This window comes from Cebus imitator, unplaced genomic scaffold, assembly GCF_001604975.1.
Source record: "Cebus imitator isolate Cc_AM_T3 unplaced genomic scaffold, Cebus_imitator-1.0 Scaffold45, whole genome shotgun sequence".
NCBI classification, from domain to species: Eukaryota; Metazoa; Chordata; class Mammalia; order Primates; family Cebidae; genus Cebus; species Cebus imitator.
In genome coordinates, this window is record NW_016107360.1 from 6,248,117 (window position 1) to 6,274,546 (window position 26,430).

The 26,430-nt window shown below is 41.5% G+C and overlaps 2 protein-coding genes across 4 annotated transcripts in view; one reads left to right on the forward strand and one right to left on the reverse strand.

Moving 5' to 3' along the window:
• The window catches only part of DNAH11 (dynein axonemal heavy chain 11), a 403,839-nt gene extending 385,082 nt beyond the window's left edge, over positions 1-18,757 (forward strand). The window contains exons 76-82 of the mRNA XM_017526963.2: positions 1,271-1,390; positions 9,833-10,075; positions 12,031-12,213; positions 12,293-12,408; positions 16,761-16,873; positions 17,412-17,552; positions 18,398-18,757. Of these exons, the coding sequence (XP_017382452.1) occupies positions 1,271-1,390; positions 9,833-10,075; positions 12,031-12,213; positions 12,293-12,408; positions 16,761-16,873; positions 17,412-17,552; positions 18,398-18,645 (1,164 nt within the window). The 3' untranslated portion in view covers positions 18,646-18,757. The remainder of the gene's footprint in view (positions 1-1,270; positions 1,391-9,832; positions 10,076-12,030; positions 12,214-12,292; positions 12,409-16,760; positions 16,874-17,411; positions 17,553-18,397) is intronic.
• Positions 18,758-19,631: 874 nt separating this feature from the next.
• The window catches only part of CDCA7L (cell division cycle associated 7 like), a 39,235-nt gene continuing 32,436 nt past the window's right edge, over positions 19,632-26,430 (reverse strand). For all 3 annotated transcript variants that reach the window (XM_017526961.1, XM_017526962.2, XM_037737899.1), the window contains exons 4-10: positions 25,945-26,313; positions 24,110-24,181; positions 23,828-23,998; positions 23,006-23,131; positions 21,568-21,717; positions 20,465-20,601; positions 19,632-19,948 (exon numbers count right to left, since the gene is read on the reverse strand). In XM_017526961.1, coding sequence (XP_017382450.1) covers positions 19,918-19,948; positions 20,465-20,601; positions 21,568-21,717; positions 23,006-23,131; positions 23,828-23,998; positions 24,110-24,181; positions 25,945-26,313 — 1,056 coding nt within the window. In that variant the 3' untranslated portion in view covers positions 19,632-19,917. The remainder of the gene's footprint in view (positions 19,949-20,464; positions 20,602-21,567; positions 21,718-23,005; positions 23,132-23,827; positions 23,999-24,109; positions 24,182-25,944; positions 26,314-26,430) is intronic.

The window sequence follows — 26,430 nt, forward strand, 5'->3', positions numbered from 1 at the left end:
ATTTGTATTCCCATGGCAACACTCTATCCTCAAAAAAAAAAAAAAAAAAAAAGAAACCTTTGTTTCCCATCTGTTTCAGCTGTTTTGAAGGTAGTCTATGCAGAGAGCATATGCAGCCTAGGCACCCCTCTCTTATCTTTCATTCGCCTCAACCCAGCTTAAAAGAAAGACATATTTGAGGTTCATTTATTCAAATTCAAATAAACTTGTAGCAAGTACATTGGCATACTTGAAGCAATTTTACTTGTTCTGTTCTGTCACATCACGCAACAAGCGAAGGCTATAATTACGTTTTTACTTGAACTGTTGGGAGGCAGTTTACCGCCCCCGAAGGTATAAAGGTTCCCGTCTAGAAAGGCTTCATCACACACTGGCATGTTTTGCAAACCCAGAAGAAGCTAAAGGGTAGCAAAAGAGGCTTCAAACCCTGCTAAGCCAAATAGAGAGGAGATACAGTGATTTCTTGAATAAAACGTGGTACAGTCATTAGTTACAACCCTTAGAACAGTCACACCATAAACCAAGCCCTGAAATCCATCTGTGGCAAGGGGCTTTGTTTGCCTGGACTCTACACCCCAATTTCAAATTGTGTGGATGTTGTTTTCTTTTCCTGAGTCAGATAATGTAAGCTGATATAAATCAGATAATAAAAACATGTCATGCTTCAAAGGCCTTGTGAACCAACATCCCCTCACAATTTTTAGATGAGATTTTGCATGTATAAACTTTCCCTGGAAACATGTTCTACGAATGATTCATTTTCCTATAAAATCTGCCTAAGGCTGGGCATGGCAGCCCAAGTTTGTAATATCAATACTTTGGGAGGCCAGGAATTCAAAACCAACCTGGACTATGGAGTGACACCCCTGTCTCTACAAAATTTTTTAAAAATCAGCCAGGTGTGGTGTCATGTGCCTGTAGTCGTAGTTACTTGGGAGGCTGAGGTGAGAGGATTGCTGGAGCCGGAGAGGCCAAGGTTGCAGTGGTCTGTGATTGTGCCACTGCACTCCAGCTTAGGCAACAGAGCCTAAGCTTCTAAAAAGTCTCCGTAAGTATCTTAATGTTAGTGAATTTTCAGACTATATTAGAAGACACTGAAAATAATTCTCCCAAGAAATTAGGAACTTAGACAATTTCTGAACCACGTTTAAATGCTCCTATTGACAGAGGTTTGGAGGGCATTGTGTTAGAGGGGCACGTGCCACTGGTTGGCTACTCTGAGGCAGCCTCTGCACTCAGCAGTGAATATTTGTGTGATTCTCCCCCCCAGGTCCCATGGGAGGATCTCCGTTACCTCTTTGGTGAGATCATGTACGGAGGCCACATCACAGATGACTGGGATCGCAAACTGTGTCGGGTGTATTTAGAAGAATTCATGAATCCATCTCTGGTAAGACATTTGTAAATTAATTAATTTTAAATTAATTTCACTGTGGAAAAAATTCTGGTAAGAATCTTATAAATGAATTGCAGTATGGATAATTATTTAATGTATTGAGGACTCTTGGCCTTTTGGAAATTTCTTGGGAAGGCAGAATCTAAGTTCCCATCTCAACCTATGGAATGAGAATCTGCATTTTCACAAGTCTTCCAGGTGATTTCTGTGAGGGCTAGAGAGTGCGCCAGCGTGAGGCACCCTCACATGCACTGACTCGGCTCTTTATAAAAACCCTATGACACATGCAGAGCTGACACTGTTACTCCATTTTATCAACTGAGATGCTAAAACATGGAGATTTGCCCCAGGCCACTAGGTTGGTATGGGCAAGAGTTGTGTGCATCTTTTGATAGAAGTCTTTTGATTTCTATTCCAAAGTTCATTTCACTAAAGTTCCTTTTTTGCCTGTCATAGAAGTCCTAGAAAATAGTCTACAATTTGACCAGTGACAGTTACCCTATTAAATATGTGCTTAAGAAAACTGTGGTGAATAAGTATATGAGGTGATAGATTTGTTAATTAGCTTGATTTAACCATTCTATGATGTACACATGTATCAAAATGTCACACTGTGCCCCTTAAATATATATAATTATTGTCTGTCAATTTAAAATAAAATTAAAATTAAATCTAAAAGAAAGATTGTGTCAACCAAGGGCAAGGTAAGAAACGTATTTGGCTCTTGTTCCAAACAAACTGTAAAAAAAAAAAAATGACGTTTATGACACAGTGGGAAATTTACATTAACATATCATGGTAATATAGAATTTCTAGTAATGTTTTACATGTGGTAATAAAGTAATATAGTTGTATTTTTTAAAAAGAGAAAAGATGCAACAATATGGGTGAACCTGGATGACATTATGTTAAATGAAATAAGTCAGGTGCAGAAGGACAAATACATGTTCTCACTCACATGCAGACTCTTAAAAAGCTGATTTCCTATAAGTGGTGAATAGAACAGTGGTTACCAGAGACTGGGGAGGGGAAGATGGGGAATGAATGATCAGCAGGTCCCAAGTTACCATCTTTAAAAAGGAAGAATAAATCTGGTGTCCTACTGCACAGTATGCTAACTGTAGTCAACAATACAATACGGTGTATCTAAGAATAGCTAGAAGAAAGGATTTTGTATGTTCCACCCCAAAGTAATGATAAATATTTGAGGTGATGGACCTGCTTATTAACTGATTTGATCATGATGCAATGTTTACATGTATCAAAACATTACATTGTACCCCATCATTTGTATAATTATTATGTGTTAATTAAAAAGAAAAGTATGGTGATTTGAGAACCTCATTCTTCCTTCTCTCTTGAGGAAGAGGTAGGTTACCTCTGTAGGTGCAGTTTTAAAAGACCAGACATCCTTTTCTGACTTCTCATCTTAGTAACCCTGTGTCTATGTAGAAATGATTCCTGATCTATATCTATATATAAAATGTGTCAATTTAAAATAAAATGAATTCTAAAAAAAAAGATTATATCAACCAAGTACAAGGTAAGAAACTTATTTGGCTCTTGTTCCAAACAAACTGTAAAAAAAAAAAAAAAACGTTTATGACACAGTGGGAAATTTACATTAACATATCATGGTAATATAGAATTTCTAGTAATGTTTTACATGTGGTAATAAAAAAAAAAAAAAAAAAAAAAAAACGCTGACTTTTTTTGTTTTTATAGTTTGTTTGGAACAAGAGCCAAATAAGCCCAATGACATTTCTCATACTATCTAATCTGAGCGTGGTGGCTGTAGTTTTCTCATGCTCTCTCTCTCTAATGGTGTCCAGGTTCATGGCCATTCCGGGTTATTTCTTGAAGACCTAAAGCACCCGTACACCATATCATTTTTATTTCCAGTTGGGTGGGCGAGACACCAGCTCTGTGTAAAGCAATGTTTTCAATAGCTTGAGCAATGTCCTATTTATAGTTTCTCTGAAAATTTCACCTCAGAGAAGCATTACATAGATTTGATCACCTTCCTTCAGTTCATTTTGAGAAGTAATATAATCATATCAGTCTATTATTTAGACTATATTAGGCTAAAATACACCAGGAAAACACAGTGTATTTTAGTCTAATGTAGAAAACTGGGGACATTATTTTGTTACTACTTTTTAATAATGTTGAACAATTTGGAGAGAGTGCAAAAAATGCACAATGTTATGTAATTGTTTCTTTTGATTGTGAGTCTCATGGTCTTTCCTTAGTTCTAATGATCAGGATTTCACATATCAGAGACAGACTCCAGTTGTGCTAAATTGGAAGTCACTCCTCAAAAGAGCTCTGGGAGCAAGTTACCATGGAGATAGGAAAGATAAACAGTGCCAAGCATGCGACCTTTACAGAGGCTGATTTCTCCAAATGATGGTGGAGGGCAAGGGGCCCGCAAGGAGCTCCCGCAGATGGTCCCTCCCCTGGCTCTGGCCTGTGGCTGAGGGGAGAATTACTGTTGCCAAATGCAACAGTCCATTAACCTTCACAAGCCTGAACTCCCATTCAAATAATTGTAAAATAAATATAGGTGATGCAACCTGAAGGGGCATCAGTGGTGTGTGTAAGCCCTTTAGAAATGTAGGTACCTGACCTTCCATACGGATCTGGTGAGGTTTTCAGGATCGAAATGCTTAATTTGCAAGCTGGCATCCTCACTGGAGAGCTACCTCCTCAACTCACCAGAGAAAATTAAAGCACTTAACTGACTTGATGTCAGAGGCTGCAAATCCCAGCTCTTTGGTTCTCATGCACATTTTTCCTGTTCATGCTGTTTATATGATTAGCAGCGTGATCTAACACTTCATTTGCAGGACATCTTTTTGCCACTTCCCACAAGTAGTTAACGTGTTTGAAAATTAGTGTCTTTGGTTGCATTGGAACATGATAAAAAAAAGCAACCCATTCATGGTGTAGGGTTTAATGTTCTGCTGCTCTTATCAAAAGAATCAGAATGCTTTCAGTGAGATCTTGCTTTTAGCAGGGTCAGTGAGTTTCTTGCTGAATAAATGAGTTTGCTCTGAGAGAGAGCTGTCCAATGGCAATGGCCTTTAGAGGGTCTCTGGCCAAAGTTAAGAAAGAAAACACCATCTCGCATAAAGCATGTATTTGGCAGTGTTAAGTAAGAAATACAGGAAATCACTTTCAGAGAGTAAGGTACCAGGTCACCTTAAAGTTATTACATAATACAAACTATTTTAGTAACATAGAACAACAGGAAGCTGGGCTTTGAAGTAAAAAACAAGAAAACCACCTTGATTCACATTGAAGTACCTCTTTGTATTTGCCTTGTGATGTAATTGAACCTCTCTTAGCCTCAGTTTTATCATCTACAAAACAAGAATGGTCAACTTACAGATTTGCTGTCAGGTTTAAACATTGGTACAGTGCTAGAACAATACACTTAATAAATGTGAAATCTTTTTATTACAAAGTATTCATTTCATTATATATATTTAATACTTGGCTGTACATTAATCTGTGATAACAATGGGAATCTTTTAGTAAATACCTGCCCTGTGCCAAGGGTCAATACCATGCACTTTATATGTATGATTAAGTATTATCCCATTTAATCAAAAAAAAACCTCAGGCTCAGAGAGGTCAAGCAGCTGAACCAGGATTTACTCACAATCAGACTCCAAAGGCCAGTCTTTCTCTGCACCATACCGCCGTGGTTGGAGTGCTGACCTGTTTGTAGCACAAGTCACCAAAACAGTGACTCGTATCTGCATGTAGATGGTGTACAGGCCAGCACCGAGAACAACATGGACAATACAGGAGACCAGAGTTCTGGTTCCGCGTCTGATTTGCTGTCTAGCTTTGTGCATGGCTTCCCTGTGCCTCAGTTTATTCATTTGTAAAATTAAGGTATTGCCTAGAAAATCACCAGGGTACCTTTCCATTCTCAAGACACCATGATAATTCAAACTTGAGTATTATCTTAAAATCCCTAACAGTACTTTGGGGCCATGGCATTTTTGACCCAAAAGGCCAAAGGCAAATGCATTTGTTTAAACTCACAATGAACTAGAGCTTCTTGCCATTACTGACGCTACTTGGAGAAGCAGTAGAGTGGGGGTCAGTTTTTTTATTACATGCAGATAGAAAAATGTAAAAAGGACAATAATTTCTTGGAGTCCAACAAGCTGGGCTGGATGCTGGTTCTCCAGTTTCTAATAATTGTGCCTGCCCTGACATTAACAAATATGATTTTTAATTTTTGATGATATTTTCATGATGAGGAGGTTCTTTCTGCCTGAGCATGATTTTATTGATTCATTTTTTTAAATTTACTAAGATACAACTTACACACCATAACATTTACCAATTTAAATTATACAATTCAAAGGTCGTTAGTATATTCACAGTTCTGCAACCATTACCACTTTTAGAACAGCTGTATTACCCCCTCCAAAAAAAAAACCCTGTAACCATTAGCAGTCACTCACCGTCTGTTTCCCACCCCATACTACCTACCCCAGCCCATGGCAGCTACTAATCTATTTTGCATAGATTTAGGCATTTTATATAAATGGACTCATATAATATGTAGCCTTCTTTCATTTAGCATAATGTTTTCAAGTTTCATCAATGCTGTAGAATATATCAGTACTCGATTCCTTTGTAAGTTTCAATAATGTTCCATTGTATGGACGTACCACATTTTGTTTATGCCATCTGTCAGTGGACATTTGGGTTGTTTCCCCTTTTTGTCTATTATGAATAATGCTGCTATGAACTTTTATGTACAAAGTTTGTGTGGACATACATTTTCAGTTCTTTCAGATAGAGTGGAATTGCTGGCCCAAGCAGTGACTGTTTATTATTTGCAAATGCCACCAAACTGTTTTTTAAATAGTGGCTGCACCAGTTTATATTCCCTCGAGCAATCGGTGATGGTTCTGTTTTCCCCACATCCTCACCAACACTGCTACTGTCTACATTTTTTATTTTAGCCATTCTGGTGGAGGTGCAGTGATGTCACAGTAGTGTTTTGATTTGCATGTCCCTGAAGACTAATGATGTTGGGCATCTTTTCATGTGCTCATTGGCCATTTGTGTATCTTCTTTGGAGAAATGTCTAGTTAGAACTGTAGATTCTTTGAGGCATTACAACAGTTTTCTCAAACAAACCTCCCCCAAAAGCAAGAAAAATGGCCACTGTGTAGAGAGGTCTGCAATTATGGCCCCATTAGCAAAAAGCAGCTTTTCCTAAAAACTCTTGAGTGGGAAAGGAGACAGTTTAGATTCAGCATCAGGATTCACATGGCTTCTTGAGTATATTAAAGTCCTGAAAGTTTTCTTTCTTTTTTTTTTTTTTTTTTTTTGAGACAGAGCCTTGCTTTGTCGCCAGGTGCCAGGCAGGAGTGCAGTGGCCCAATCTCGGCTCACTGCAACCTCCGCTTCCCAGGTTCAAGCAATTCTCCTGCCTCAGTCTCCTGAGTAGCTGGGACTACAGGCGCATGCCACCATGCCCAGCTAAGTTTTGTATTTTTAGTAGAGATGGGGTTTCACCATGTTGGCCAGGATGGTCTCGATCTCTTGACCTCGTGATCCGCCCGCCTCGGCCTCCCAAAGTGCTGGGATTACAGGCAGGAGCCACCGCACCCGGCCAAAAGTTTTCTTAAAGTAAAAGGGAACACAAGTCTCTGTGTATAGAACATTTCTCAGAAAAATGAGAAATGTTTTTTCCTTCTAGAAAAATCAAGAAGTACTAAAATAATCATGTCTGTTGCTAGGTTCTGAGGGATAGCAAAACTAACATAATAGTCTGCTGTGTGCCAAGCTGTTTGCATACCTTATTAAATTCACATAGCCACAATCATTAGGAGATTGAAACGCAGATAAATTGTCATTTCATAAGGCCACCAAATCATTAAAGGATGGGAGCTGAACCAGGTTGTCTAGCTATAAACCTCAGGTCTGTCCTTTTGAGTTGGCTGTTTTCTTTTGCTTTGCTCCTTGCCTACCATATGGAAGGCACTTGTCACGTGTGTATAAAGACTAATTTTCTTTCCAAAGGGCATGGACCATTTGCAGTCCCATCAGCAGTACATGAGCACGCATTCAAACTCGGCCATTTAACCTCACGGCAGTTTAACTTTTCCAAGTGGTTTTTTTTTTGGTCAGTTTCTTTGCTTGAAATTCTGTCCTTAACTTTTTGTTTTTATTGAAGGACAGATTAACTGTGGCTTCTGAAATTTGTTTCAGTTTCCTAGTAAGCACAAGCAGAGAAGACCAAGTACTTGTTTGTAGGGAATAATGTTTACTTGGGATGTGTAAATTCTAGCTTTTGGTTTTCTTATTCATATTTTGCTCATATTTTTATTTTGGCTACTTTATCCATCATAGAGTAATAATGATGAGTTTAAGTCTCCTGCACGGTTTTATTTTGGTCGCTCTGAGCCAGGTGACATATAAATTTTGAATATTCTTATATAGAAATATGAAATGATACAAATGTGAATAAATAAATAAAACCAAGCCAATGGACACTGGTGGTGGAATAGTTCAACTTCTTCCTTCTCATATTCATTGGTCAAGACTTCTGGCAATCTGAAGGATTAGTTAACTTGAAAATCCTCCTGGTACAAAATAAAAATGCTGAGTTGAGTATTTAAAATGCCAGATTTTGCAGAAAGCAGTCGAGCATCCTTATTAAAGACATGGGCTTTTTTTTTTTCCGAGACAGAATCTTGCTCTGTTGCCCAGGCTGGAGTTCAGTGGTGTGATCTCAGCTCACTGCAACCTCCGCCTCCCAGGTTCAAACAGTTCCACCTCAGCATCCCAAGTAGCTGGGATTACAGGCACCTACCATCGCTCCTGGGCAATTTTTGTATTTTTAGTAGAGACGAGGTTTCACCATGTTGGCCAGGCTGGACTCAAACTCCTGACCTTGTGATCACCCACCTCAGCTTCCCAAAGTGCTGGGATTACAGGCATGAGCCACCACACTGGCCATAGGCTTTCTAAGCAACCTAAGATTGAAGGTTTAAGGAGGAAAGAGAAAACCACTGTTACCCACATGATTGTGTGGAAATTCACACTTACTTTGTCCTCTTTAGACTCTGAGTTTCCTAATAACTAGGTCATATGAAGCTTATACTTCATGGTTTGTTGTAGGGTACTGGGTGGTGAGTATACATTACTGAATGAATTAAAGAATATTCACTTTGTCTCCAGATGATAGGGAGGGGACCACAGCATAGCATACACATCTACAGACGAATCTCATTTCAAAAAACGACTTAGAAAATCTAGGCAGAAAATAGCTACATTAGGCAATAGTTTAAAAATAACATACCCCTATACATTTAAGTGCACATACAGACAGGATTTATGGTGCAAGAGGCTGGGAGAATTAAAGCAGAGGGGTTAATGACCCCTGGAAACTAAAGAGCAATCATGGAAAAATAAATCTGAGATTATACTGTTACTTAGAAAATTGTAAGCACTTGATTGATTCTGTTTATGGCGGGTCAGAGACTCAGGCTCATAAACTGTTCTGTTACGTTTTGAAGATCTACGTTCTAATGTTTAGAGGGTTTGTTATTGCTGTTCACATTGCCTTTGTTCAAAACTTCCCTCTAAACGGAATGTCTACCCTCTTGCCCCAGCCTTATGGAAGTAGATGGGCATGATCAAAGCCCGCATACTCCAGCCTTTCACTCAGCAGGTAACTGTGTATTGAGCACCAGCAGCTCTCTCCAGGTCTGTGGATCCTGAACAACACAGACTCTGCTGTGAGTAGCTTCAAGTCCTGGGAAGGTAGCATCAGTTTGACTCTTAGTGTATATGGCCTATAAGTGGTACTTACACACACACACAGTTTTCATTAAGTGCACATGTTATTTGTATTTATACAATTCATGTATATAAATTCACATCATATATAAAATGATGTGAACCAGTTCTGTGGAAAGTACGGTACCCTGGGGAAGGACAGGCTATACTGTCATACTAAAATGAATTCAGAATTAAGATTAAAGTCACATGTCTTCCTCAGCAAGTTCTCATCAGAGTCTTGATTTCCTCTCAGGGAAATGGGGATGGTTGGGAGAATCAATGAATGGGAGTGTGTTACAGGGTAGCCTATGCTCCGTGATGGCTCCGCACTTGCTCATTCCTTTTGTGTGCATGTATCACACTGCCCCATGCACGCTGCAAACTGAGTCTTCTTAGGAATAGGATTAATGTGCGTTCCTTGGGATGTTCCCCAGAGATCAGTCTGGTGCTGTATATAGAACAGAGTGTTGATTATAAAACAGTTTAGAGAGCCTGCTACCCAGCCAGCATTGTGCTGGGGCCTTCTTGTCAGAGTCTTCTCAAAGTGCTCAGGAAGTGAAAATGGATGCCTACCTACATTTGGAATAACTGACTTTTCCTTTGTGGTTGAAGACTGAAGATGAACTGATGCTGGCACCGGGATTTGCTGCCCCACCCTACCTAGATTATGCAGGCTACCACCAGTACATAGAGGAGATGCTTCCTCCGGAAAGCCCAGCACTGTACGGCCTCCACCCAAATGCTGAAATCGAATTTCTGACAATGACGTCCAACACTCTCTTTAGAACTTTGCTGGAGATGCAGCCCAGGAATGCACTTGGTGGTGATGAACTGGGGCAGTCTACAGAAGAAAAGGTAGAGGGTCTCTCTTTTCTCTTTAATTGAGGTATAACTTACTTGTACTGAAGTGTACTAATCTCAGTTGTGCAAATCATTGTTTTTACCTATGTTTATACTCATACAACCACCACCTAGATCAAAATAACATTTCCAGCACTGCAGAAGGATACTCATGCCCCTTACTAGTCAGTGTATCCCTCACACCACCCGAGATCATCAATATCTTTACCTCTATCACCATAGATTAGCTTTACCTGATTCCAAATATATGGAATCATATAGTAAGCATTCATTCAGGTCTAACTTCTTTCATTCTGCATTACATTTGTGAGATTCATCCATGTTGTTCATGTACCAGTGGTTCATTTTTGTTTAGAATTCTATATGAATATAAAATTCTTCATCCTCCTGTGAATGGATGTTTTGGTTGTTTCTTGTTTTACACTTTTGTAGAAATATCACAACCATGAACAATCTTCCACAGTCTTTTGTCAATATGCAAAGCTAACTCCCAAAAACATCCATTCATAATACCCATTTATCGATACCCAGAAGTGGGATTGCCAGATAATAGGATATACTGTTTAGCTTTGATAGCCTTCCCAATCCGCTTTCCCCAGCGATTGTACCAGTTCCTCTCCCACCAGCAGTATGTATGAGTTCCACTTGGTCTGCATTCTTCTTGTGATGTTGTTAGGGTAATGATATCTCACAGTGGTTTTAGCTTTGCATTCCTCAGTTGAGGAATAATATTGAGCATCTTTTCACATGCTTATGGCCATTTGGATATACTGTCTACCTCTGCTGTAAATGAGCTTAAGATTTTAGGACCTGATAAATTACCTGCCAGTGTGATGCCAGCTGACAGGCATTGTGTCAGAACCAAAGGCAGCAGTCTGAGAAACCAAGGGCAGAAGGAAAGCCACCCAGGGCTCAGGACAAGCAAAGTTCTTCCATGTTTTGTCCTTTCTAGATATTGACTGTTTTTTCCAGCTCAGTGGAGCTGTGTTGGTAGAATTAATATGCATATCTGAGTACCATGTGCATATTCATATCTTTAATATATAAATCTTTCATTCCTTCAGGGCAACAATTACAGAAGATAGAAGTTTCCTTGTTAAAAATGTTGGTCTAGATTGCTCTAGGAATTTTCGGATGCCCACGGTTGGGAAGGCAGCTTCGTAGTTCACCAGAATTTGCTTATGCTTAAAAGCCTTATTTGGGTTATGTAAATTTTATTTCATGTTTTATCTATTTATTTATTTTGAGACAAAGTCTCATTCCGTTGCCCAGGCTGGAGTGCAGAGGCACCATCTTGGCTTATTGCAACCTCTGCCTCCCAGATTCAAGTGATTCTTGTGTCTCAGCCACCCAAATTCCTGGGATTACAGACATGCTCCACCGTGCCTGGCTAATTTTTATATTTTTAGGAGACACGAGGCTTCACCAGGGTAGCCAAGCTGGTCTCAAACTCCTGACCTCAAGTGATCTGCCCACCTTGATTTCTTTCCAAAGTGCTGGGATTATAGGCATGAGCCACTGTGTCCAGCCCCTGGTTTACGTAAATTTTAAACTGATCTTATTAATTTAGCAGATTATAAAATACAGTCCCAAGATAATAGGCCTCCACCTCCTCTGATCGTGTCTTTACATACAAATGACATGTTGATGACAGTTCTATACTCCCTAAATGTGAAGTGAAAAACTGTAAATAACTGAAGTGCCTTCTTGACTAGATTTGGGGCTCTGTGGAAGGGGAGGTGCTGGCATTGGTGCAGAAGCAGCTGAGGGAGTTGGCACGGCCATGCTGCCCACCTCCTGGGAGCCGTAGGCATCTTTCACATGCATTTGCAGGCACCTTCAGAACCTGTATGCTCTATTCTGGAACTTCAAAAAGTAGAGGATATACGTAGTCATCATGACCAACACTGAAACAGAAAGGAGCTAAATCTTTATGTTAATCATTTAAGGTTAAGAATGTCTTGGATGACATTTTGGAGAAACTTCCAGAAGAGTTCAACATGGCAGAGATCATGCAAAAAAATTCAAATAGAAGCCCATATGTTTTCGTTTGCTTCCAAGAATGTGAGAGGATGAATATTCTCATTCGGGAAATACGTTTATCACTTGAACAACTGGACCTTAGTTTGAAGGTAAGCTTAAACTGAGACTATAGTAGACTTTCAGTACATTGGAAGGTATTAATTACGTGGCTTTTTTTCTCCATGCAAGGGGGAGTTGGCATTATCTCCTGCTGTGGAAGCCCAGCAGTTTGCGTTAAGTTATGACATGGTACCGGACACTTGGGGCAAACTGGCTTATCCTTCTACTTACAGCCTGGCCCACTGGTAAGTTACGCCATCCTCACTGCCACTGGCCCTGAGCAGCCTCGATGCTGGGTTAGTGTTCTGAATAAGGCTTCCTAAGAACAACACAGACTAGGCTTTGTGACTGTACTCAATCTGTCACTGTGAAAACTCTTCCGCCAACTTCATTTGACTTTACTTGGTTTATTACATCAAAGGCAAAAACCAGTTAAGTCAGGGTCAGAGCAAGATTCAAATTCTGCCTCTCACTCCTTGTGTATATGATCTTAGCCAAAATAATCTGTCTCTTATTTGAATCTGAGAAATGCAGATAGTAATAGAATCCCCTGCAATGAGTTGTAAGAGTTAAATGGCCATGGAAAGCAACTTGAATTTGCCTTTGTGTCATCTTCTACCTTTACTTTGCAAGCCTAAGATTCCTGTGCCTTCTCATAGACAACGTTTGGAAGTCTGTAATATGGTATGCAGTATGCAGTAAACTAGACTAGGGATATAACTGCAGACATGTGTCACAAAGCTAGGACAGAAATTCACAGATTACTCAAGGTGGGTGTTAAACCGAACTGCTCCTTGGTCTTGGCAAACAATTCAGGAAGTTTCGCAAAGCTCTTTATTCCTGGCTTTTTGGTGCTGAGTTTCTTTCCCCCCGCTTTCCTGAATCCTGTTCCATGAACCTGGACTATCCCTGTACCATTCCCATTATTTTAGTGGAGACCCTTTACATTGTAACATGCATACTTTTGATTTTTCCAACACAACGTTAGACCCTTAAGCTTCCCTCTGAACATGAACCTCCTGGTCTGGAATTGTAGTTCTACCTTATTTTAAACCAGAGTGATTTTGTCCTATTTTGTTTATGGTCAATCATTATTTTTGTTTTAATACACTGCACTGCTTTTTTTGCTCATCATTGCTTTTTTTTTTGTATCTTGTTCGAGGCTCCTTTTTCTTTTTACCAAAGTATAAAATATAGAGCAGGGCTTGGGGGGCGGGGAATGTAAATCATCTTGTGTATCTGAAACTGTCCTCACCGCACTCTCAGTCTTGATTAATAGTTTACTTATACGTAGAATTCTACGACACACCATTATTTTCCCTCAGGACTTTGATGTTCCAACTCCATGGTTTTCTAGCATTGATTGTAGAGGCTGGGTCTGGTCTTAAATATTTGCCATTCCTTCCCAAGTAAAGTTTTAAGACTTTTCTCTTTGCCCTTGTTGTTCAACAATTTTACTATTGTATTGAGGTGTGGATTTTTAAAGTGCTGTTATAAATGCAAGACTCCATCCATAGCTTCCGTTTTGAAAAAGTCTTAGCACTTATTTCTCTGAATATTGTCTTTCCCTCTGTTCTCCTCATGTCTGCATTTATCTGCTGGACCTGTCATGTTTTCAGTGTCTCTCGGATGTATACTTGTAGACTTCAGTTTTGGGTGATCTTCATTGTATCTTCAGCTGCCTCCAATCTGTTTCTTAATTATTTAAATTTCATTGTCCAGGTAGGGTGTAGTAGCTCATGCCTATAATCTCAGCACTTTGGGAGGCCAAGGCAGGAGGATCACTTGAGCTCAGGAGTTCAAAGCCAGCCTGGGCAACATAATGAGACCCTGTCTCTTAAAAAAAAAAAAAAATTAAAAATTAGCTAGGTGTGGTGGCACATGACTATAGTCTTAGCTACTCGAGGTGTAGAGGTGGTAGATTGCTGGAGCCCGAGAGGTCAAGGATGCAATGAGGTGTGATCATGCCAGTGCATTCCAGCCTGGGTAACAGAGCACGACACTGTCTTAAATAAAATATATTTCATTGTCCGTAATTTTCAGTTTCAGGTTGTTTATTTTTGAAAGGGTGCCCAGCCTAGTTTCATAACTTCCTATTTTTGTTTTTACAACTATTACATTGTTTTCCTGAGAAGTTTAAATATTCTTACAAATGAGTACTTTCATCAAGATTTCTCTCTTTCCTGAGTTATAAACCTTCCTGTTTGTTGGATTTGCTGGTGGTTTTTCATGCCTTATAGTCTTCCGTCTACACCTGAATGACAGTTTGGCTAGTAATTTTAAAATAATAGTAACACCCTCAGTTGGAGGCCTTTGTAGCCATCGCATTCCTCTTGTCAAATGCTGCCATGGAGATGTCCAAAGCTAGTATACTTCTTTTCCCTTTATAAATGGCTTCTTGTTTTCCCCTGGCCGTCCAGGGCTTCTGTATCTTTATTGTTCATATTATTTATATCTTAGTATTGATTACTCGCTACGAAATTTTCTTGGAACATGATGTGCCCTTGATCACATAGATTCAAAGATACGATTTAGGAAAACTAAAATTTTCTAGAATTACACTATTTCAGACTGTTCCATTTCAGGGTTTTTGGTTTTTTGTTTGTTTTTTGGTTTTTTTGAGACAGATTGTCATTCTGTTGCCTAGACTGGAGTGCAGTGACGTGATCTCAGCTCACTGCAACCTCTGCCTCTTGGGTTCAAGTGATTCTCCTGCCTCAGCTTCCTAAGTAGCTGGGATTACAGGCATGTGCCACCACGCCCAGCTAATTTTTGTTATTTTTAGTAGAGATGGGGTTTCACCATGTTGGACAGGCTGGTCTTGAAACCCTGACCTCAAGTGATCCACCTGCCTCGGCCTCCCAAAGTGCTGGGATTACAGGCGTGAGCCACCGCATGTGGCCTCATTTCAGCTTTCATTTTATTGCTTTCACTCTAATCCTTTACCTCTTTATTTCCATTTGTTTTTATTCTCCCTTATGCCTTATTGCTTTTTGCTTTCATTTTTATGATATTTTCTTCTTTCCTGAGGTCTTCAAACTTAATTTCCCTACTTTTTCCTTCCTGATCCCTTCTACGTCATGATCTTGTTTATATAAACAATCACTGGTTTTAGTTGTTACAAATTGGTTGCAGTGTTTATCCTCATATGGCAACATTTTGAGAGAAATGTCTTCCTGCCCTTGCTTTTCTTGCTCTTCCCCTTCTTCCTTTGTATGGTGCCTATGCGGTTTCTTCTTATCTTCAAGTATGCTTTTTCTGATCCAGCTATTTGGAAGAATTTAATATAGGTCTGGGAACAGGAATTTTCCTTGTGGTGACCTAAGTTTGAATGTGAGCATTATGAGCCTTTTCTTCACAGCCAAGTCAGCCAGGTGTCTCTGGCAGATGTCTGCCATGTGGTTTGTCAGGCTGGTTGCTCATTCATCCCTACTTCATCTGCAACTCTGAAGCAGCAGGGTTCTAGAAGACTTCAGTGCCAGTTCTTCCTTCTGGAGAACTCTCTGGCTTTTATGTTGAGGCTGTGCTCTCTGTACTCCATTCTCCTGGTTCCCTTTTTAAGCAGCCTCTGAAACTGACATTTCAAGGTTTCAGTTGTCTCTTATCAGAGGTTCATCTGTCCGTAGCCTCTGTGAGCCAGCTTCCTTAAACTGCAGAGGCCAAGCATGGTGGCTCAGGCCTGTAATCCTAGTACATTGGGAGGCTGAGGCGGGTGGATCACGAGGTCAGGAGATTGAGACCATCGTGGCCAACATGGTTGAAACCCTCTCTACTAAAAATACAAAAATTAGCTGGGTGTTGTGGCATGCGCCTATAATCCCAGCTACTTGGGAGCCTGAAGCAGGAGAATCACTTGAACCCAGGAGGCGGAGGCTGCAGTGAGCCAAGATTGTGCCACTGCACTCCAGCTGGGAGACAGAGCGAGACTCCATCTAAAAACAAACAAACAAAAATGAAGATACTTCCTACCTTGCACAATTGCAATTGTGAGTAGAGGAGAGAACATGTCTGTTAACAGCAGCATTTCTCAAACCATTGGCATGCATTCACGGCTGATTTGTTTTCCTTATTAACCTTTCCCTCCCTGCTTTCAGGTAGTTACTGCATGTGGTTAGACTACTGTCACATGCTCCACTGCCTCTGCACATGCTGTTCCCTCTGCCTATCAGCTTTTCTGGCAACCCTGGCCTTGTAACCAGTAGCCTTGCCATCCCTGTCCTCAGACACCCTGTCCATACGTCCAAGTTGGCGCTTGTCAGTCCAAGTCCAAGTCATAGAGTGATGATCTTTGTACAGTCACTATATAGCATTAAAGAGGATCCGTTGAATAAATGGAAATGAGTTTTCCATGTTCTTCAGCGTATCTTGCCCTAATCTAAGGGCTACACGCATCAAGTCTCCAACAGGAAACAAACGAGCCCTTTAAAGGGGCAGTGCCCTGCCAATTACCAGGGAAGGATTTTACCAGCTATCAGTGGTATACTTCTCCTCCACCACCACCCCGCCCTAACTGCCTCCCACATACCGCCAGAATGTACTGGAAAATGACTGTTTTACTCAATAGCAAGTTTACTTCTTCCTACCTCCCATTAACCAGGTTCAATGACCTCCTCCTACGATGCCGAGAACTCGATACTTGGACACAAGACCTTGTCCTTCCAGCTGTCGTGTGGCTCTCAGGCTTCTTCAACCCTCAGTCCTTCTTAACTGGTAAGGGTTGAGGCAGTGCAGTCCCCGATGCAGACAGGACCATACCCCCAGCAGAAGTCCTGCCTTGCTTTATGTATGACAGCATCACCTTGCCCTGCTCACCAATGCTCAAGCCGCAGCCATTACAGAAAGGACCAGCAGCTACAGAGGAAACAAAAAGTCCTGGGCAGGCGAGTAGCAGCAAAAGGGAAAGGACCTCCTACAGTGAGGTGGGGCACAGTGTGTACCCTGGTAAACATTTTCTGGAAAGGGCCACATGGTCTGTGGTGCAGCTACACTCCTGTTGTAGTGCAAAACCAACCACAGACAATACACAAATGGCTGTGGCTATTCCAGTAAAACTATTTACAGAAACAGCGAGCTTGCCCCGCAGGCCTTAGTTGGCCAGTCCCTGCTCCAGCACAGCCACGTGCAAACACCTGAGAACCTAAAACACCCTATGGGACTAAAGGATGCCTCAGTTTACTGGTAGTTCCTGGGAACCTTATATACAACGTTTTTACCCTATTGATCCTATTGCATTTTTGTTTTTCCAAAGCAATCATGCAGACAATGGCTCGAAAAAATGAGTGGCCACTGGATAAAACGTGCCTAACTGTTGATGTTACCAAAAAAACAAAGGAAGATTATGGCCACCCGCCAAGGGAAGGTGCATACCTCCACGGGCTCTTCATGGAGGGTAAGACACCTGAGGAGGAAGTGGGGAGCCTTTTCTTACTCAGGTTCAGATCAATGTTGGGCCTCTGCTTACGGTCTCTCAGCATCTCCTCACACAGTAACCTTATGCTAATCGTTATTTATCGCATTTCTTCCTCTTTCTCAACACCTGAAATGCTGGGATGGGTGTCCAATGTGAACCAAATTGTAAAATATTTGGGGTGATGGCTGTCATTTAAATTTTGCATATATGTCTGGGTATTAATGCCACAGGGTTGAGACTGAATTTACATTATTTTGCTTTTCAATATAATCATTTCAAAATCTTTCCTTGATTTAAAAACTATCAGTAAATTTGCTCCAATATTTTACAACAAGACTTCTCCAAGCCCTGAAGATGCTATTGCATAGGGTGAGTCTCTAAGAGGGGGCTAGACTATGCAATATTTTCCAAATTTATGTGGCCATGCCTTATTCTGCAGGACAATTAGTCCCTACTAAGATGTACCTTTTTTACTTCAAGTTCTGATGTAAATGAGCGTCTGGTACTTGGTGTGACAGGGAGGGAATGTGGTGAATTGGAGATTTGTTATACTTGTTTTCAAAGGAAGGGCAAACTATTTTAATGTATGCAAATTCTCTTAGAATCCCATTTCTTAAAGTTTCGCCACTCAACATGGAAGCAAAGTGGAACCTCCGCCACAGGCAGAGTAACCTACCTTCCAAAGCTCAGTCTGGCCAGCTGGTAAAAATAACCACTGACAAGCAAAAATGTGAGAAAACCAGAATGTTTATTGCATCAAACAAACAACTAGATCATCAGTAGCAACATGCCACACCATTGCAACTGTTGTGTTTTTGCCATAGGCGCCCGATGGGACACCCAGTCAGGAACCATTGTCGAAGCCCGTCTCAAGGAGCTGACATGCACAATGCCGGTCATCTTTGCGAAGGCCACCCTCATGGACAGACAAGAAACCCGACAAACCTATGAGTGCCCAGTGTACAGAAGCAAACTGAGAGGCCCCAGCTACATCTGGACCTTTAGGCTGAAGAGCAAAGAGAAGACTGCAAAATGGGTCCTGGCCGGAGTGGCCCTGCTGCTAGAAGCGTAAGATAACACGGGCCTGCCTCTCGCCTTGCGGGCGTGCAGTGAGGATTTTCTACTGTGTTGCTGCACTGTCCCCATGCACCTAATGTATCCTATTAGAACGTTTTAGTACCTCATACATGCATTCTCTTTTTTCAACACTATCCTTAAAAAGTGAAGGGGAGAGAAAAATCAGCAAATGCAGAAAAAAATATTAGAAACCTATTCTATGTCCAGTGATTGATTGATTGTAGCTTTCCCTCTGACACCCCATGGCTACCTCAAGACAAAAAAGTACACCTGAGGCTGGGCACGGTGGCTCACGCCTGTAATCCCAGCAGTTTGTGACGTTGAGGCAGGAGGTCAGGAGTTTGAGACCATCCTGGCTAACATGGTGAAACCCTGTATCCACAAAAAATTAGCATGGCATGAGCTATGCGGGAGGCTGAGGCAGAAGAATCACGTGAACCTGGGAGGTTGCAGTGACCTGAGATGGTGCCACTGCACTCCATCTATCTCAAAAAGAAAAAACAAGACAAAAGTACATCTAAACATACAACTACAAAAGAAATGCAGCCACAAAAAAGGGGGATTTTTTAAACAGCAAATTAAATTAAAAATTTTTACCCCCTACATTCTTTTCAAAATATAGAATCAGCAGGCCCCACCTGAGTCCTGAAGACAAACGCTGGTACTCCGAGCCCTCCAGTGTCTACAACATTGACTGACTGACTGACTGTCCCCTTTTGTTCCGTCAAGTTTAAATAAAACTGTCCTACTCTCATCTTCTGTGGTTAAATTGCACTTTGTTCAGTATAAATTCCCAATGACTCAGAGCAGGTTAAACGATATGTGTGGTCTGCTGAACTGTGGTCACTCCTGCTAAGGCAAACTAAAGGATATAGGACCCCTGTACAGACTTGGCCTGGAGTTACTGTTTGGGAAGCGAAAGATCAACAGGAGCTGCTCATACAATGTTTTCTAACTTACCTGAACTTTAACTCCACCCTGTTTAAAGTTTAAATTGTGCTTTTTAATCATTGGCAGATACTTTTAACAAAATACAGAATACAAACAGGTCTGTGTATACAACTATCTAGATTCCTCTGCTCTGCTGTCTTCCTGAGAAATGTCTGTAAGCATATAAACAATCTTTTTAAAAAAAATAGTATTTAGAAACAGTAATCGCTATGAAGAATTTCTATATAAAAACACAAATGTAAAAAATGTTAGGCACAAATGGTATGCATGTCTCACTGGAGTAGTCTATGGTGAGGTGGCTAGTTCCATTTTCCTGTTAATTGTCTTCTACCAGCTGCTTCTGTAAGCTGAGAAAAAGATGAAAAGTATTTGGTAAGTAGTTAGGCAACATTCTAGGCTGGAGAGAGTCCACAATCATCTAAGTACAAAGCCAGAACCCAGATCTCCTGACATTCTAAGCATCACTAACAGGACACCCTCCATTCGAGTATGCCCGAAGCATGACGTCCCGCACACTCACGTTCTGTCTCCTTGTCCTAAAGTGCACACTGCCTCAACTTTCTCTATGCATTAGGGTTATGGCTGCGTCTGGCTCTTCATAGACTGTGCCATTTCTCCTAAGCCTGCCTTGTTCACTCCTTCCATTTCTGACATACACCTCAAGAAAAAATCTTGGTTAAAGGCCACGTGGAGTTGAAAAATTTAGCAAAGGAGAATATTCCCTAATAGGGAAAATATCAGGCCTGAGCTTCTCCAATGCAAACAGATGTAGAATGGCACTCGTGCTTTATAAAAATCGGTCCAAGAGGGTCTCCCATGCTCAGCCTGGAGATTTCAAGATCTGTAAACTGCTATAGACTTACCTCTCCAGATATTCCTTAACATTGTTATAACCATAAAACTTGGCCAGATGAATGAGGATTCCTGTGGCACAGCGGCCGTCACGCTTCCGACAGTAGCTGCAATTGCAGATCCCACGACAGGGAGGACACACCCAATCCTAACAGAGATGACAGCAGAAACTTCCCTCACTATCTGCAGGCTCTGGCCAGAGCTGAGATTTGGATCCAGATGGGCTCAACTGGCCTCTCCCCCAACTTTTAATCACATGGCATCTTTCAGTCTATGCCGCAGGGGGCTCCTCATGAGGCAGGAAGGCTCATCACCCCATGTCACATGAAAACACTGAAAAACAATGGGTTTCAAGGCCCCCTGCTTAAAACTTATGGAGAATTTCACCAGCATTTGGCCAAGCATAGGGCCCTGTGTGAGTGTGCAGGTCACAGCCCAGAATGTCAGCCATGGTTTAGGAGCACAAGGTTTCTAAAAGATCAAGGTGTGAATTTCAGCCCTTCTGTTGAATGACTAACCCGACCTGAGCAGCAGTTTACGTTTGTCTGTCAATTGAGGATGATATATTTACCCCATCACTGTTGCCTAAGAGGTCATACTTGGTAGCAGGACTGCCCCAGGCTCAAGGTTGTGCTTACTAACCGTGATACTATGTCTTATTTACTGAGGGAGCTGAGGCAGAGAGGGGTTATACACCTATTTCACGGGATTAAACATTTATGATAGAGTGAGCAACACCTTGCACAGTGCCGGGCACACAGAACACAGTCTGTACTGCAATTTACACCTGTCTCAGCCTGGCCCAGAAAAAAAAAATCAGAGGGAAATCACTTTGCTGAAGGAAGGGTACAGGGATTACTTGTACAAAGCTAGACAACTGTAACCAAGTTTTTTGTTCTGACAATGGAAAATATAACAAATTATATTCACTGGTCAGCTTGCTCTCCTTCCAGAAGTCCCTATTTTTCATTTTCCGTGGAGCCTTAAGGTACAGATGGAAGGCAAAAAACCCAAGTTCTGGAGCTCCCAGTTCCCAGTGAGAGTCCAGAAGCCCCATCTTTGGCTTGCTTCCTTCACCCATACAATTTAGGACAAATAAAAACACTGCACCTACCGGGTCCAGCAATGCTGATCTGACATCCTCCCCATAGCGGTTCCGCAGGCATGGTCCACAGAACTGTCCCCGCACACCACCGCAACCCTGGTTCCGACACACCGTCTTGGTGTCGATGGTCTTCTGTCGACACTGATGGCATGTGTTACCCTAGAGGGTGAAGGCAGTGAGCAGGTGAACTCAGGGATATGCTGATGCCCATTTCAGGCCAGATGCCATCATGTGCATTACCAAGTGCATGAAGAAATACCACCTATCTCCTCGAATCAAGCAGGATTGTTTTCCTAATAAGAGCCATAGCACTGTCTCTAGACCAGGGGTCCCCAGCCCTCGGGCTAGTACCAGTCTGTGGCCTGTTCGGAACTCAGATGCACAGCAGGAAGTGAGCAGCGGGTGACTGAGCATTACTGCCTGAGCTCTGCCTCCCTGTCAGATCAGCGGCAGTGTTAGTTTGTCACAGGATCACAAACCCTATTGTGAATTGCAGACACAAGGGATCTAGGCTGTGCTCCCTTTTAAGAATCTAATGCCTGATGATCTGATGTGGAACAGTTTCATCCTGAAACCATCCCTTTCCTGTCCCCCCAAATCCATGGAAAAATGGTCTTTCACAAAACTGGTCTCTGGTGCCAAAAAGGTTGGGGACTACCGCTCTAGAATGTAAGCATCACAGGTTTGGGCCATGGAGCACATGAGGTCAGATGAGGCTCAGAGAGCCGGGAGGAATGAGCCGGGAGGAATGAAATGATCAGACTGTCAGGAAGAGAGACCAGGGGAAAGCTTAAGGCAGGGGTGGCCGAGCCCCTGACAGGTGACTAAGTGGCAATGAGCCTTGGATGGCATCACCTCGGCTCCACCCTAGCTCTGCAGACCTGGATATCTTCAATATGAAATCTATTTTTTTTTAAATATTAGCAACTAAATGTAAAGCATTTTAATACTATCTTAAGACAGTGTCGCACTACTTGTCTAGAAAACACATACAAAAGCAGAATACAAAGCCTCCCTCTAAATCACCATTTAGAAGAAATTTAACCGGTTTCCTACCAAAGATATTCTGCCAACCTTTATTTTCTACGGTTATGTTACCCCCAAATACGCTATCTTTTTTCAATATTTAAAACATAAAACTATACAATATTTAAACCATAACATTTACATGTAAAAATCCCTTTGAAACTATACCTTTGTCTTCCCTCAGGTTCTATGCATCCATAAGAGAGCACACTGTCCCAAGGGGAATTACTGCACTAAGCTGCCCCCCTTTTCCCAGGTACAGCTGACCCTTGACCCTCTGATTCAGAGCCTGGCTCTGAGCCCTTGGTGAGATGGCATAAGCCCTAATCCAGTTTAAAAACACGTGAGATTTCAAATACCAATGCCTTAGACTCCCGATAAGAATGGCAATCATGCAAATTACTCATAATATAGAATTTACCAGAACTTTATCATAGATTTTATCTCGAACAGTTATGGCGACATTTTCTAAGTCCTCTTCGGTGATATCCTCCACTGGCCGAAAAGAAGATACACGGTGACGACGTCTGTACTCCTGGCATTTCCCCTGCACAATGAACACAAGCAGAACCTAGAGTGAGCTGTTTCGAGCAGTTATAAAAAATTATAAACATTTTAAACTCTCAAAGATCTAGCACCATTCATGTTAACCCAGTCCCTCCTCTTCTATTTCCTTGCAGCCATTTCATTTCAGTATTTACTGAGATTCTGCTACCTGCCAAGCTTCCTTCTCAGCAAGGCAATACAATCATAGAGGAGAAACTCAAGGTTTTTGGTTCTTTGCTGTGAACTCTGTGGAGAGATGAACCACACTGAACAGCCAAACCCACAAATGGGTCCAAAGTTTTTCCCTCCAAACTGAAAGTGCTTGAAATGTCTAAGGCCTAAAATAGAAAAGAGGAATCACTATACTTTTCCACAAAGTGGAAACCGCAAAGCTGACTGGAGCTGTGGACAGGCCTTTACTGCCTACCGCAGGGATCAAAGCAGCGTCCTAATAAATGAGCTGCTTTTCAGCTCGGCTTGGATAAAGGATCTCTCTGTGACCAGCTTAGACCAGCACTGCTTCTCCAAGTGTGCTCTCGGGAGCAACGGCATCACCTGGGAACCAGATAGAAATGCAAGTTCTCAGCTGCTGCAGACCCACGGGATCAAAACCAGCCTTGGGTGACAGCAATGTGCATTCACGTTTGGAGCAACAGTAGCTCAGACAAAACTAATTCATATATTAGTCAGAAAATACCCCACTAATTGTCTTCCTTCTTCGGAAACTGTAAAACTCTTCTGCAAATTTGGCAGCTGAGACAGTAAAGTTCTCTAGAGCAAACTTCTCAGGAGGCCGCGCACTCCGGGTCGGGTTCATGCGTCGTGTGATCTGTCCCTCTGAGAAGGCCCGCCTCACTGTTTTCTTCCTCTGAAATCAAGAGCACAGACAGAAGCAAATGGGGACTCTCTTGAACAAAAGCCGTCTGGTGGCTGATCACCATGTATCAGTATGGGTATAATTATAAGGAGTTCTACTTACAGAAGCTGAGGTCGGGGTTCGGACTGGGAAGAAATCTGGCATTGAGTTCAATTCTGCCAATAACTGAGCAAGCTGAAGTTCAGAATAAAAGAAAGAATTTTACATAAATAGTGCTCCAGGGCTAGGTCATCCAACACCTATCTCAAGTTTTCCATTCCGCTACAGTAAGAAACCTAACTTGAATAGTTTATGTAACCCACAACACTTACACTTTTAACCTCACATGTAAAGATTTTACCTCCAGACCTGTGATGCTGATGTCATCATTCATGTGAATGAACACTAGCCTATTCCTTATATGTAAGGACAACACAACTGAAATCATCCTGACCTGGCGCATGAAATTCCAAACCTGACTTGAAGGCTAATCCAAGGTGGTGTAATTCGTTTTGTACATGTTAGTCTCAAGTTTCAGGATGTTCACAAAAGAAGCAGCTCAACTAGATTATTTCAATGGTTATTTAGAGCTCCAAAAATCTGATTTCTTTAAATAGGTTAATTTCTCATCAATAAAAGTAATTTATGAACATATTCCTAAATGGATAATAACACCAAATAAGAGGCATCAATATGCCAGATAATTTAATTAGGATTCATTTTAGTTTATACAATTATGTGTCACTAAAAAAAAAAAAAAATCAAAAAGAAAATAATTTTTTTTTTTTTTTTTTTTAGAAGGAGTCTTGCCCTGTTACCAGGCTGGAGTGCAGTAGCACAATCTTGGCTCACTGCAACCTCTGCCTCCCGGGTTCAAGTGATTCTCCTGCCTCAGCCTCCCAAGTAGCTGGGACTACAGGTGCGTGCCAAGATGCCCAGCTAATTTTTGTATTTTTAGTAGATACAGAGTTTCACCATGTTAGCCAGGATGGTCTCATCTCTTGACCTCGTGATCCACCTGCCTTGGCCTCCCAAAGTGCTGGGATTACAGGCGTGAGCCACCGTGCCCGGCCAGCTCTTAAAGATACAGATGGATACAGTGCTGAAAATTTCCCTTCGCTAAGTAAAAATGTTTCTTAGGATAAAATTAACCCAAAAGTAGGCATTCCATTTTTGTAAGTAATTTATATTAGACATATTAGCTTACATATACAGTATCACTATGTCATTCTTTTTTTAAAAGGAAAAGATTAAAAAAACACCAAAATGTTACACGTGGTAAGTGGTAGAACTATAAAAAAACACTGTCAATAAACAATTATGAAGCAAACAATGATTCTCTACAATGATCAGATTAACAGTAATTGATTACATACAAAAAACCCAAATATATTAACAAAGATTTCACCTTGTTCCATTAATTGTTCTAATGAAGACATTTTAGAGTGAATTAACACCACTGAGGTCATTTTAACACCTAAACCTCTGCCATTCCTTGAGATGTCTTAGAACCAGGGCCAGTTACCACAGAAGAGTGGTTTCTAGGTGAAAAGCTACCTGCCCAATCTGCTCCTTGCAACTCCTCCACGGACTCAGTGACATCCCACTCCCCCTGCTTTACTCTGCTGGGAACAGGCCAGTTGTTCGGCCCATCTCATCCCCAACGCCACACTATACACTCAGAACTTAGCTTGGTCAAGAGTTAGCAGCATTAGTTCATGGCACCATGGAGGGGCTAAAAATGGTCCTGGGGAGTTCTCTCTGTTCCCAAACCAGAGCTGATCATGTAATAGTTGCTTTGGGTTCTGGAAAAGAAAAGGATACACAATACCCAGAGTATATTTTCCTGACAGAAGCCAAAGCAACAGCAGCATCTATAGGAGCAAAGTGGTTCTGGGAGCCCAGCAACTGCTGCCAGAGCCTGGAGCCCACTCCCAGGGCGCCCCCGCGAGCCTCACCATGGCTTTGTTCTCCTTGATGTTCATGGTCCTTTTCAGCAGAGCATCTGAACTCTCCTGGCTCTCATCCCGAGAGTCGTCCTCAGACTCAGACGTAGAATCTTCCCTTTGCATCACCTGTCTACGGCCTTTCTTTCTTCCAAGAACTGCTTTTTTCTCATTCTGTAAGCGTGAGCTAGAAAACAGCTGCTCAGAACTGTTTTTATCTGGTTTGTTGGCCAGCTTCTTGGTGGGAAACTGAAAGGCTACTCGAAGACCAATACTACGTCTTCGAGACCTTCTTCTTCTTGGGGTAGCCTTATCTTCATCTTCCTCTTCCTCGCTCACCAAAGATGCTTTACCATCATCACTCAAATCTGACTCCACAAGCTAATAAAATAAGAGCAAGAAAAAGCACAAAGACACCGTTTCAGACCCACAAAAAAGACATGCATTTAAAACAACTCTGGTAGTATATGAGAAAAAACATGAGAAATGAAAAGCTTC